We start from the raw sequence: 13,950 nt of genomic DNA on the forward strand, positions 1-13,950 counted from the left end.
GATCTTTCTGGATGTTTTTGAACATCCCAATCGTTTCCTGAACACCCAGAATCTGGACGCTCCGCCTTTAAAGGGCCAGTGTCGTGTTTTCCAGGCACATAGTTCCATTTTATAGCACAATCAAGGAGCTACATTACCATCAGTTAATATAAAAATGTTATATATCAAATATGACTTGAAAGACATTTTACTTTATAATTAAACACCTTGAAATTGGGCTTCTGTCTCTTTAAGAAACTCCTGTTCTTTCTGAAGCTCCACCTTCAGGAAGTCGTCACAACATGGCTCCTCTATTAACCCTTTAACAACATTTTTACCGTGGTTGCTCTGAGCAGCAGCTCCTGTTATGAGCTCAGGTGTTTGCTAATTGATGCTGGCTAGTCTGAAGGAGTTGAGTGGTGGAGGCGGGGCTAGGTCCACCCAGGCGTTTTTCACAGCTGAATGGTTGCCATAGAGATAACAGGATTTCTCACATATACATGAAAGAATAAAGTTTGTGATGAGGCAATAACATTAAAACATGGAAAGATTAAAACGTGTATTTTAAATGACACTGCCCCTTTAAAATCTGAATATTTGAAACATTTATTGATCTGCAGCTGATAATTATTGGTTATTTATTGGTTGCTTCATTTGAAGGCAGGTTTCTTTTGTTCTGTTTGATGTTTAGAAATAATCAGCAGCTTTATCGGCCATTTTACTGGAGGGATCAATCCTGCTGGCTGCAGCCTCACAATTATCTCACTGCTTCCTTCAACAGTCAGTCAGGGCATTAACACCCCCATCACCCCGTCACCCCCCAAAAAACCCATCAGCACCTCCATCCTCTTCCTCTCCATCTGTCTCCATCTGCTCTCCTCAGGACAAAGCTGCTGCTCCCATCATTCTCTCTGTTCCCCGACCTTTTGACAAAGGACAGCTTATAATTTTGATAAACATCAGCTGTACAAAATTTGTTATCATTTTTAAAGAACCATCATTTTATTTCTGTTTTCCAAGAAAAAAAGTCAAGAACGATGAAAAACATCTTTCATTTTCTTCTGATTAAAGCACAGAGTTTCCAACCTAATGAAGAAAATCAGATCTGAAAACGTATTACTGCCACTTTCAGTTTTGAAATACATTTACACAAAACATATTTTTAAAACGTGCATTTATTATATCTATATTCAAAAACATAAGTTGTTTTTAAAAAAAATCATTTTTAGCCATAAAAATTCTCCATAACTAAAGACGCCATAATTTTCAAAGAATCAGGCTAAACTAGTCAAGTTCAGCGTATCAATATTAGCCCCTGACTCCACTCTCGCCCCGACCACAATTAGCCCCGCCTCTAACTTAGCTTTAGCCCCGCCCAAAAGTAGCCCCGCCTTTAACTTAGCTTTAGCCCAGCCCACAATTAGCCCCGCCCCTAACTTAGCTTTAGCCCAGCCCACAATTGGACCCACCCATTGTCCGCTTTAGCTCCGCCCCTCAACTTTAACAGCCTAGATTGACAGAAGAAATAATTTCATGATGACGCTGCAGGAACAGGAATCGACTATTCTAGCTGTACATTTTAATGATTTAATGGCATATTTAATAAATTGTCTAATAAATTAATTAAACATGCAGTTATTTTGTGCTACATTAAATTAAGCAGATTGTTCCAGAAGTCTCGACCTCCATTCAGATACAGATTTAGTCATGCTTCCATATTCTGTGTATAAATAAGAAGTTTTCCTCTGGAAATAATATTTTTCTGGACTCGGATGATAAATAAAATAAAATCCTGCTGCACTCTTAACAAACAGCAGCAGTTGTTCCTCCATGCTTTTCCATCCTGGCGTCCTGTTAACTTACACCTGTGCAGCAGCATACTGGTAAAAAAAACAAGCTACTTTTGTTACAGATTTAACTGTGTATAAATATTATTTGTGACTTTTGACTGAATAAAAACAGGACAGGTTTATATCTCTCATGGTTCTGGGATTAAAATGGTCGACACGTTCAGAGCCATAAACACTCCAACATTTGTACCAGAGCAGCCGTTAAACGCCTGCTGCTCCAGGATCAGAAACCCCTCTGAGGATTGATTGCTTCTGTCTGGTGTTGCAGAAAACATCCCTCAGGTGGGATCCAGACATAACGACCCTCACGATCCGATCCGTCCACTGGAGCTGGCTTTGTTTTTCGGCTGTTTCTTTCCTCTCTGCTGGAGTTTTATTGTTGAACCTTAAGACAACTCTTTGCTTTTTCTGTCTAAAAATACAAAATTCAGGTTTTATTTCTGTTTTTAATCAATTTTTCCTGAATAATCTGCTGTAAGTTCAACCACTGGGAGCAGAGAAGAGTTTTTTTCTCTGATGTTTTATCACATCAGCTCATTATGGTTCTCTGAAGAAACGTTAAGGGCTGCTGATGGTGGGAATTTACTTGAGGACGGATTAAAATGAAGAAAAGCTGCTGAGTAGTGATGCAGAACATGCAGCATCACTCTGGTAAAATAAATCCACAGCTCCAGGTTTTGTCAGACAGAAAAGCACTGAGGAAGAATTGGAGTCTGAGTGGAAACATTTAAACCTTCTGGGTCCAGATGATGTTTTTAATTTTATAAACCTGATTAATAGCACTTTATTTTAATTAGCTAAATTATCACCAACGAAAAAAGCTGATTTTACTGATGCAAAATCAGCTTTTATTCACTTATTAAACTTCACTATTAATAATACAAGAAGCGTTTTCAATCGTAGAGTGACTCCATCTTGCTGGAAATTGACTCATTTTTCCAAATATATTTGCAAACTGTGTGAATTTATTTTAATAAGGTAAGAGTGCCAAACCCTTTCTAAATTTGGGTTCTACAATAATATAAATATGTAAAATCAAATGTTAATTTAATGATATATTACTAAATCAGTACGGAGAATGTTGCATCATCACATCATCACTTTCAAACTGAAAATGTGATCAAGTTAAAACTTCAGAGATAATCAAACACCGGTTCGCTTTCTGTGACACTGAGTCCAGTTCTGGTTCTGCTCCAGGTTTCTTCCTGTAACCAGGAAGTTGTTTCTTTCCACTGTCGCCACATGCATGTTCAGTATGAGGGATCGCTCCAAAGTCAACCATTTGATCATCAATCCAGCTTTATTTTGAAAATATTTGTTCCTGTTGGATTATAATCTTTTGTTTTATAACTTATAAAAATCTCAGCACTCAGAGATTAAATCTCTGACAGGAAGAACCGGCTTTAGTTTGATTTTATAAAAAATATTTTTTTATTTGGTTTAATTTTCTCCTAAATATTCAGAAATGTTTTATGTTTGTTGAGCGATCTTTGGGTTTAATATCTGCGTCTTTGTTTCTGCAGTGCTGGACTGGAGGATGACCGACCCGAACCATCCCATGAACGCTCTGATGCGTCTGAACCAGATCCATCCGGGCCTTCAGTACCGCCTGCTGTGTCAGTCGGGTCCGGTCCACGCTCCGGTCTTCACCATGTCTGTAGAGATCCAGGGAACCACATACCAGGCCAGCGGGAACTCCAAGAGGACGGCCAAGCTGCAGGTGGCCCTGAAGGTACGGCCCGGTTCTCCAGACCCGACGGCCCGGTTCTCCAGACCCGACGGTTCTGTTAAATATTCTCCAAGTTAGATGTTTTAGTCATGCTCTTATTTTGAAGGGGGTGAAGTCTGTTTAAGTTGCAGTTCCATATCTTCACAATTTTTTTTCACTTTATTTAAAACAAGGAACAAAATAAAAACAATAGAGAAGAAAACATAACCATAAATATAATTAAAGCTGCAAGCAGCCTCGGGCGGCCCTCGCAGCAAGCGCCGCTCCGGCCTATTGGCCACCGCGGGGGTTCCGGCCACCGCAGAAGCTCTCGCACGTTTTCCAGAGTCGCAGCCCGCTCCCCACCGCAGAAGCTCTGCCGCAGTTTCCAGCATCGCCGCCCGCTAGCCGCCGCAGAAGCTGTCGCGCATTTTCCCCGCCCGTCCACCGGGCGACAGGCGTGAATGCGTTCGGCGGCGCTCCCCGACGACTGTCAAAAAATCTGGTGCAGATCGGTCGATGCGTCGAGGAGATACGGCCGATGTATTACCTTAGGGGGCGCAGTGGAGTCAAATTACATCTCAAACCCGTCGGGCTCTTTAGAGGTGAACAAAGATCATACATATCCAGTTTGGCGCCAATCGGATGATCCATGTGTGAATTAGAGCCAAACGTATGTATATGGCGAGGGACTGATATTCGCCATTTGGCCACGCCCACACGGTTCAGCCAGCAGCGAGCATTGACAGAGTTTATCATCCGAATCATCTTGATTAGGTCAAGAGAGCCATAAACAGAGCTTTCCAAGGAAAAAAAAGACACTTCCTGTTCCGAGGGGGCGGGGCTTAGATGACGTCATAATATGATGACATAGCATTGTCAGGCATCACACCAGGATGAGTCAGGCCAAGTTTGGTGCAGCTCGGTCAAAACATGTGGAATCTAGAAGCAAACGTATGGCATCGGCGTTACAGGTCACTTCGCCACGCCGCCACACCCAGCTGCTTCATCGCAGCTGGTCAAGGCTTGGATCCACAACACACCAACATGTCTTCTGTCTCTGGACACAGTTTCATGTTGATTAGGTCAAAGGGCTAAGATAGCGACCGTTCACAGTAAAACATGACACTTCCTGTTCTCAGGGGGCGTGGCCTACGAAAAAAAAAAAATTCACCACAGGGTATTGTAGGACACCCGATGACGATCAATAACTGAACGTTTGGTCCCTCTATGTGTTTTTATATAGGAAATATAAGAGTTTCGTGTTTCATGGCAAGTAGGTGAACTTTGACCCCTGGTAACCCCCCTTCAGCAAGCTCATACAGTCACCAATTTGATAGCTTTAAATCAGACATGCCTTATGATCAGACTGACCGAGTTTGAAGCCGATCAATCGAAATCCCTAGGAGGAGTTCGATCAAATGCGAAGGCTGTAAACGTCAAAATTGAGGTCCACAATGGACCTTCAATACAAAATGGCCGACTTCCTGTTGGGTTTCGACCATGGCTCTAAGAGACTTTTTTGTACGTCCTGACAAGATACACATATGTACCAAGTTTCGTAATTCTAGGTTAAAGCATGGCCTGGGGCTGTTCATTTAAAATACTCTAGGGGTCGCTATAGAGAAATTAGGCCACGCCCACCAAATTTTGTTATGAATTCCTGTCGGTGGGTGGATAAGGATCCATCCTAGTGAGTTTGGAGCAGCTGGGCCCGAAATTGTGGAATTCAGAGCCAAACGTATGGCAACGGCGTTACAGGTCACTTCGCCACGCCGCCACGCCCACCTGCTATGTCAAAGCCGGTCGGTGTTGGAATCCACAACACCCCAACATGTCTTCTGTCTCTGGACACAGTTTCATGTTGATTAAGTCAAAGGGCTAAGATAGCGACCGTTCACAGTAAAACATGACACTTCCTGTTCTCAGGGGGCGTGGCCTAAGTGATGTCATCATTTCACCACAGGGTATTTTAGGACACCCGATGACGATCAATCACTGAAAGTTTGATCCCTCTATGTGTTTTTGTATAGGAAATATAAGAGTTTCGTGTTTCATGGCGAGTAGGTGAACTTTGACCCCTGCTAACCCCCCTTCAACATGCTCCAAAACTCACCAATTTGATAACTTTAAATCAAACATGCCTTATGATCAGACTGACCAAGTTTGAAGCCGATCAATCGAAATCCCTAGGAGGAGTTCGATCAAATACGAAGGCTGTAAACAGCAAAATCGAGGTAAAAAATGGACGTTCAATACAAAATGGCCGACTTCCTGTGATAGTTGGCTTATAACATTAAATGTAAGTTCTGAGTCTTTTGGTGAGCTCTACAAGTGTACCAAATTTCATGTCTCTACGATGAAGTACGTTCATACCATTGTGTCAACAGAAAATTGCTAGTTGCCGCCGTTGAGCAATTTTTTTTGCGATTTTTGCGACAACCTTAAAATTCAAAATTTTTAAATTTTCTAGTCGCCACCGCCAAGTTTGGTGAGTTTTTGAATATGATAAAGCCCCCAAAAAGGCACACGAAGAGGTGGGAAGAATCGTAATAATAAACAGTACAGATACAATAGGCCTTCGCAGCGCTTTGCTGCTCGGGCCTAATAACTGAGCTTTAAAGAATATAGAAATTATGTTCAAATGAAATTCATCTCACAGGTTGTATTTCTGTCAATGGCTTTAGGATTTAAACTTTATGTTATGGTCTGGATAGAGTCCTGAAGATAATCAGATCTGGAAATCAGATATTTGTTGCAGATGTTTGGAGGTGTGAATGATGTTTACTGTGAATAACTAAAAAGTTGACAACATACATTTTCTGTATCACTAAGGTCACATTTTTCCATTACAAATAAATCAGCCTTACTTGTTAAAGTAATTGTAAAGTTTTTTTGATGGAAGAAGTTTGTCAGATCCTTCCAGAATATTCTTGTTTCCTGACCGAGGCTTTAGCGTCCGCAAAACTCAACAGCTATAAAACTGAGACCAAGAATCACTTCCTGCAGCGCAAACAGTTCAGGTAGCTGCGTAATTCCAAATCTGATCCTGCTGGGGGCGCTATACTATGAGGTAGCACATGTCTTTAGATATGGTGGATGTCAACGTGGCTAAAGCTAGCGCTTTAGCATTAGCTTCTGCTAAACATCGTGCTGGTGCAGCGCTCTGGCATTAGCAGAGCTAATGCTTCAGGGCGGCTAGCTTCTTAGTTAGCGGTTCCCACCGCTGCTTGGTGCCTTGCTCAGAGACACTCCGTTCAGGCGCTCATCTCCATGGTAACGGTAAAGTCTCGTCTCTGGTTCCGTTCAGGCCCTTCAGGCTCTGGGTTTCGTGCTCGCCTCAGACGGGGACCTGGACTCTCTGAGCGCCGATGAGAAGTCTGACGGAGAAGGAAAGAACGACAGGATGTCCACCAGCTCCAGCTCCACATCCGTCACCTCCTCCACGGAGACGCAGGAGGTGGGAACACACACACACACACACACACACACCATAAAGTGTCTTTATAGCATAAAACAAACTGGAAATCTGATCAGTCTGAGGTGGGAAGGTGTTTTGTTTTTTTTCTCCTCTGTTGTTTATGATATTTAGATGATTAATTTATAAACAACGACTTCCTGTTTCCTCAAATCCATGTCAGTTCAGATTCCTGCTTTATGTCTCCTGTTGATTCTTAGAGTAAAAAAATCAACACCAAACGTTTATCGTCCAGTTTTTGGTTGAAAGAGAGAAAAGAGAAAAACAATAAATCATGCAAATGGAAATTGAGTTTGTTTAATTAATCAAACCATCAAATGATTTATTATTGCAGTAAAATCCATCAGATTGTGGTGATTTGACTAAATGTTGAAGCAAATTTAAGGTTATGAATAATTATATAAGGTGCTGTTAATTTAACATCAACAGGGACTCTGAAGGTCCGGGTTCTGATCTGGATTAACCGGTTCAGAACCAGGACAACCCGTTAACTCCCAGCATGCCTCTGTGTCTCAGTCCAGAGCTCCGGGTCCGATCCTGACGGCGGGCGGGAAAAACCCGGTGATGGAGCTGAACGAGAAGCGGCGCGGCCTGAAGTACGAGCTGATCTCAGAGAGCGGCAGCAGCTACGACAAACGCTTCATCATAGAGGCATGAACACACACACACACTCACACCCACACACACACACACACGCACACACACACTCGCACACACACACACACACACACAGAGAGATGCCGATAGGTTTCCTGTCCTCTCACTGCAGCTCAGTAGGAAGTAATGAGGGAGGAAGTGTTTGATGTTGGAAGCTTCCTACAGATCTCTGGAGATTTAAGGATGAATTCAGGCTTCAGACAGGAGCTGGAAATCCTTCAAAATTCTTAAAAATGTTTAAAAGTGTTTTGATTTTAATTATTTATGTTCAAGGTTTGATTTCAGTATAAAATCCTTGAAAGTTCTTGATGCTCAACTCGCCCAGTTTTGGAATAAAGTGTAATCTAACATTTGATTACATTTTATAAGATCATTTACAGTCGGAATCAGATATTTTTATACATTTTATTAAACAAATAACAAAAAACTTTCTCACTGTCTGAAATTAAATCAAACTTTTCTTCTTTAGGTCAGTTAGAATCACCAAAATTATTTCTATTTGCTAAGTGAGTTTTTTAAAAACTTTTTTTGTATTTTGTGTTTCAGCTTCTAATTTGAGCAGGAAGGTTATTTATCTTCACATGATTTGTTTGGATTGTTTTAATGCGATGAATATTTATTATTCCTAATATCTCAGTGACTTATTGATAGTTTATTATTTATGTTAAACAGCTGTATTGAAACTGGGGAGTTTTTATTAAATTAGTGTTTTGTTGTCGGACCAGTCAGATGGTGAGAAACATTTCAAATGTAAAATTGTATTATATTTAGTTTAGTTTAGTTTCTCCCTGCTGTAGAGCATAGACAGTATTAATAATCATGTCATAGTGAATTGAAACTGTATTTTTTGTAATTTAAATTTGGTTTTGCATTATTTCTGCACAATGACATTAAAAGAAATTCTGACTTTGTCTTGTTTTTATCTCCAAAGTTTGAAAACGTACCTTGAAAAATGATTTATTTTACTGGGAAAACTTTACGGACCCTGAAAATGTCGCTGCAGCGCCTCAGGCATGCATCTGATCTGACCTGTGACCTCTGACCCTTGACCCTCTGTCCTGTGTCTCTCTGTCTCCCCCTGCAGGTGGAGGTGGATAAGCAGGTGTTCCGGGGAACCGGTCCCAATAAGAAGGTAGCCAAAGCCAGTGCGGCGCTCGCCGCTCTCAACAGCCTGTTCTCCGGATCCAAACCGACCAACGTGAAGAAGAAACGCCTCAACCCAGCAGTGAGTTCAGCTCTGAGGGAGACTGCGCCCCCCGCTGGCCAGTGGCTTCAGTTCAGCTCTGCTCTCTGTGTCTGTGCAGCCGAAGCGACCCCTGACCTCCGTGCTGACCATCCCGACGCTCGCCGCCAGACCTCCACGGGTCCCCGTCCTGCCCAGAGCGCCGTACATCAGCACGCCCCCCACACACGGCTACATCCCCCCAGGTGGGTCCGGTTGCAGATTAAATAATCTTTCAGGATTAAATGAAGATTTTTCTGCTGTTTGGATCAAAACATGAAGAAAAAACTAGAATTTCCTTTAAAGATCTTCTGAACGTTGCAGCGGCTCGTTTCTGTTTCCTTGTCATGGATTCATACCTGAAAGACGAACCTGCTGAAATCCTACAAGCTTAGTTTCTGGTTGCCATGGCGATTGGCACATATTCTTGGCAGCAGAGGAAGCCCGCAGCATCACTGTTCACGACTGAAATGAACACCTTCTGTTCCTGCTGGAGACGAAGGTTCACTGTGAGAAAGTTAGTCTGGTTTCCTCTGAGACTTTAACACAAAACATGTTGGAGCACAAACTGTAAAAATCTATAATCCATAAACATTTAGTTTAGATTAGTTAAAAATGTTTTGAATTCTTTAAAAGTTTATATTTAGGCTAAACTGTCCAGAACTCTGCTTCAGTAAGGCCGTCTCAGAGTTTTGTGTTTCAGACTTAATGAGCTTTACTGCATGTTGGGACTGATGTAAAAACACAAAGACGTGACAAACTGCAGAAGAAGAAACAAACCGTCAGTTTTGATCTAAACAGTCTAAAAAATGTTTAGCAGAAACTTTAGTTTTAAAAATTCTACTTCCATTCTTTGGTTTAATTAACAGAAAAATCCCCAGTTGTTTTCTGGCAAGAAATGAATGTTTATTGTGTCTGGAAAACGAGCCGTTTCAAAAACCTCCAGATCATCAAATCACAATCACCCTCGTTACCTAGCAACCCAAGTGGAGCTAGTTTTACCGACGCATGCGCTGTACAATGGCTGCTGGAAAAGAAAGTCTTTAGTTGTTGACTTACCATTCAGAAACCACAGCTTTGTTCTTGTTGGTTATGCTGGAGGCTCCACTTCTGCTTTTCAAAGAAGGACGTAGGGGTGGACATTTATTGTATTGCTTCATTTAGTGTGTAGATTTATCCCAACTCGATTAAAATGAAGCATAATGTCACCTGTACTGGAAGTTGCATGTTTTTGTAATTCTGATGTTTTCAGCTTCTTTCTGAAACAAACTGGAGTTATGCTGCAGTTTTTCTCCTCAGGTTATTAATGCATTTCTGATATTTCTGCCCTAAACCCCCTGAGGAAACCAGCTGCATGTCTGGAGGTTTTCTCTGACCGTCAGATTGAGGAAAACAGATTAAACTGTTTTCTGATGGTGACGGAAATTTTATCTCCTCTGCAGGTTTCGGTGCGCCGTACGGCTACAGCCCTGCTGCCCCCCTCCCTGCCTACAGTAAGCCCCCTCTGCCTCTCTGATCAATAATCAATAATCCATCCATCATCCCATCACTCCAGCTTCTGTTCTTTGGCTCTTCCTCAGGTCTTCCCTCCAGATTGCCCTCAGTAGTTGTTCCTGTCATTAGAGTCCCCCCAATTTACCCCGTCACCCACCTGTACCCCTACTAGCCCCGCCCACTTGTATCCCTATTAGTCCCGCCCACTTTTACCCCTACTAGCCCCGCCCCCTCCACCCGTTAAAGGAATATCCCCACTAAAGCTGAGGATCAGCGTCTGACATCAAACATTTCGGCTACAAACAGTTGATGAGTTTAATTCTGCAGCTTTAAAGACAGAAGAAGAAGAATTATGTTCAATAATCCAAAACATTTGGACCCAGAAACATCTTCTCGTTTTCACACCTTCAAATCTGCATAAAGTGACTCAACATTCCACATGCAGAGGAGAATCAGTCACAGCCCGGCTCCACTGATCCATAAACACCAACGTTTATGACTTTTTAATATTTTCAGGATGATTATGTTAAATCATATCAGGCTGAAGGAAATAAACGAATCTGATGCAGATTAGATTTATAATCAGCAGCTTTTGGACAAGAGTTTTTTTCACCTGCTGCAGGTTAGAAAGTTTGAAAGTTGAACATCCTGCTGAAAGTTCCAGCCTGGATGAAAACCTGTTTGTTTCAGGGAGAGCAGCTCTTCCAGCAGCCTGTTTATGTTTTAGTTTGTGGGTTTTTGTCATTTTTGGTTTTATATTTTGTGTTTGAGATGTTTGTTGTGTTGAGGATAAAAACACAATTAGTTTGAGCCAGAACCCTCTGCAGTGACGAAGCTGTGATGAAGCAGTGAAACCCAGAATGTGTCGGATATTCCTTTAACTTTCCCTCCTGTGATTCATTGGCTTGTTTTTGGTTTTTGGTTTTTTGGTGTTGAAAAGTTTACAGCGATCAGTTGCACAGAAAACATTTTTCCTTTCATGTCATATCAACTGTTTACATTTGCTACTGTTTTATTTTGACCTGGCTGTTAATAATAATCTTTTTAAATAAAAATATTTTTGTCAAATGTTGATTGATTTTTTTATTATTATTATTTTTACAATAAGCTTTTCAGCAGGAAAACCAGTTCTGATAATTTAACTCTGTGGTCACATGACAGCAGTGTTTCAGGAGGAAGTGATGTCATAATCTACCTTCACTCTACAGCGGACGGTTCGGTTCTGACCCGAATCTCCTGGGTTTTTATCAGAGATGAAACCAGTGAAGGAGACGATCCCATCCAGGGCTAAAGAACATTAGATGTTCAGTTTGGACCAGGAACCTCCGACTGCAGGAGGAAGTGAATGAAAATGTCTAATGTTTGTTGTTTACTTTGAAAACATTTAGCAGTTTAGTAAAATTTCAGCTGAATAAAGTTCAACATCTGTGTTGAATTTTTGCTCATCAACTGTTAAGTAAATCTTCAAGTAAGGTTTATATTCATGCTCTTATTTTGAAGTGGCAGTCTGTTCATGCTGCAGCAAGGTACATTTATTCTGTACCCAGAATGCATTGCTTATAGTTGTTTGCAATATCAAACAGCTATAAAACTGAAACTTAATTTAACGCTTTAGCATTAGCTTCTACTAAATAGCATGTTGGTGTAGCGCTTTAGCGTTAGCAGAACTAATGTTTATGATTAGTGCGTCAGGGTTAGCACAGCTAGCTTTTTAGTTAGCGGTGATCACCCCTAAAGGTATCAAAGAATGAAAGTAAAAGGATCTAATAGATGTTAGGAAAGTCGTTATACCTTTAAGTTTTCCGTCAAACTGGTTCTGATTCTGAAGTCCATTTAGTCCAGCAGATGTTTCTGTGACCAGATGTTGTTGCCTGTCTGCAGGCGGCCTGTACATCGACAGTGCCTACTACCAGCCGCAGCCCATCGCCACGCCCATCATCATCCACCTGGGCCCTCAGGATCTGTTCTGACCTCCGGCTCCAGACAGGAACCAGAATCCAGACCCGAAGCCCGGTTTGAACTCCGGACCTCTCAAACTGTCGGTTTCCTCCTTGGCCAGTAGCAGCACTGAAAGCAATATGGAGGACGATGGCGGCGCTTCGGGCAGCACAGGTCCAGTTCTGGTTCCTGAGGAAAACAAAGCAATACTCTGGCTGCCTTCAGGGGCCTCAGGGGCCCAAAACGTCTCGGAGCGAAACTCAAGCAGCCCAGAAACTCTGTGGAAATATTTACTGTTTCAGTATAAACTCAGCAGCAGCTGAACATATTTATTAACATATTTATGAATGTAAATACAGCCATGACTGTAACTTTGTATTCAAAACACATATTTGCATATCGCTGTATCAGATGATGATGGTATTTAATCCTGTATTAAACATTCCTGTATCTCAGCGGTTACTTTGGTCCTGAGCTGGAGAATTTAAAAACTACATTTTCAATCATTTTATTGTTTTGTTTGGATCCGTCTGAGAACAAACAGCAGGATTTTTTTTAGGGGCAGTTATTGTGTGTTTCTATTTTAGCGCACAACTAAGTAACTGTTACTTAATTCAGTTGTTTTAAAAATGCTATATATGTAAAATATGACTTATGATTTAATGTCTAGAAATTGGGCCTCTGTCTCTTTAAAAACTCCTGCTCTTTCTGAAGCTCCGCCTTCAGGACATTATCACAACATGGCTCCTAAATTAACTTTAACATTTTTACCAGCATTTTACTGAGCAGCAGCTCCTATAATGAGCTCAGCAGTTTTACTACTGGCTAGTCTGAAGGAGTGAAGGTTGCTCTGTGAGACAGAAGCTCTGAGGAGGAGCTGCGCCTCGAAGGCGGAGCTAGGTCCACCCAGGTGTTTTGCACAGCTGAATGGTTGCCATGGAGATTAAAGGATTTCTGCATGAAAGACTCAACGCTACGCTCCAGGTTTGTTCTTTGTGAATAAAGTTATGATGTAAAAAGTTGCTTTTACAGAACATCTCCTCTTTAAATCTTGATGTTTGGACATTTTCCACCAGAAGCTGAACATCCCACTGATGTTACAGAATCATGTTGTCCAGTGAAATCAACTCTTTGGTTGGATCAGATTAAACAGGCAGTTTGAGCCTGAAGCCTTTTGGTTCTGTTGAGCAGCAGCTCTGAGGGCCAGCAGAGACTTTCTGCAGAGTGTGTGCACACACTCCTCCATTCTGCTGTTCACACCTCAGGGGGAAACCTTGACCCCGCCTGACCTCTGCTGACCTCAGAGCGGAGCTCCGCGTCATTCCTGACACCGAGCTGACAGCTGCGCCTCGGCCCGCTGCTCGTTTCAGACGGAGCCTCCAGATCCTCTCGGTATTTTTAGCGGCGGGACGCGGAGCCAGAAGGTGTTGGATTACGCGACGTGGGCGCATGGCGGCAGTTTGTCACGCTGCGTGAGCGGTCAGGTTCACCGTGGGTTTAATCACCTTGTTAGTCCCAAGCAAACCGTTCTGACAGCAGATCGGGACAAAGAGAAGTCCAGGAGCAGGACGAGGAACGAACCGGCCTCTAAACACTTTCACTGAATTATTATTAGATTTATTGT

General features: G+C 42.1%; 1 protein-coding gene across 2 annotated transcripts in view; it reads left to right on the top strand.

The window, feature by feature from the left end:
- LOC102223608 (spermatid perinuclear RNA-binding protein-like) overlaps positions 1–12,788 on the top strand; it is a 40,031-nt gene extending 27,243 nt beyond the window's left edge. Inside the window, exons 12-18 of one of the 2 annotated variants that reach the window (XM_023344135.1) lie at positions 3,353–3,561; positions 6,848–6,997; positions 7,532–7,666; positions 8,757–8,897; positions 8,977–9,100; positions 10,337–10,387; positions 12,270–12,788. In XM_023344135.1, the coding sequence (XP_023199903.1) occupies positions 3,353–3,561; positions 6,848–6,997; positions 7,532–7,666; positions 8,757–8,897; positions 8,977–9,100; positions 10,337–10,387; positions 12,270–12,358 (899 nt within the window). In that variant the 3' untranslated portion in view covers positions 12,359–12,788. Of the gene's footprint in view, positions 1–3,352; positions 3,562–6,847; positions 6,998–7,531; positions 7,667–8,756; positions 8,898–8,976; positions 9,101–10,336; positions 10,388–10,474; positions 11,461–12,269 lie in introns of those variants that run through there. The other variant, XM_023344137.1, reaches the window with a different exon arrangement.
- Positions 12,789–13,950: the final 1,162 nt, after the last annotated feature.

Source organism: Xiphophorus maculatus, chromosome 12 (genome assembly GCF_002775205.1).
Source record: "Xiphophorus maculatus strain JP 163 A chromosome 12, X_maculatus-5.0-male, whole genome shotgun sequence".
Classification (NCBI taxonomy): Eukaryota; Metazoa; Chordata; class Actinopteri; order Cyprinodontiformes; family Poeciliidae; genus Xiphophorus; species Xiphophorus maculatus.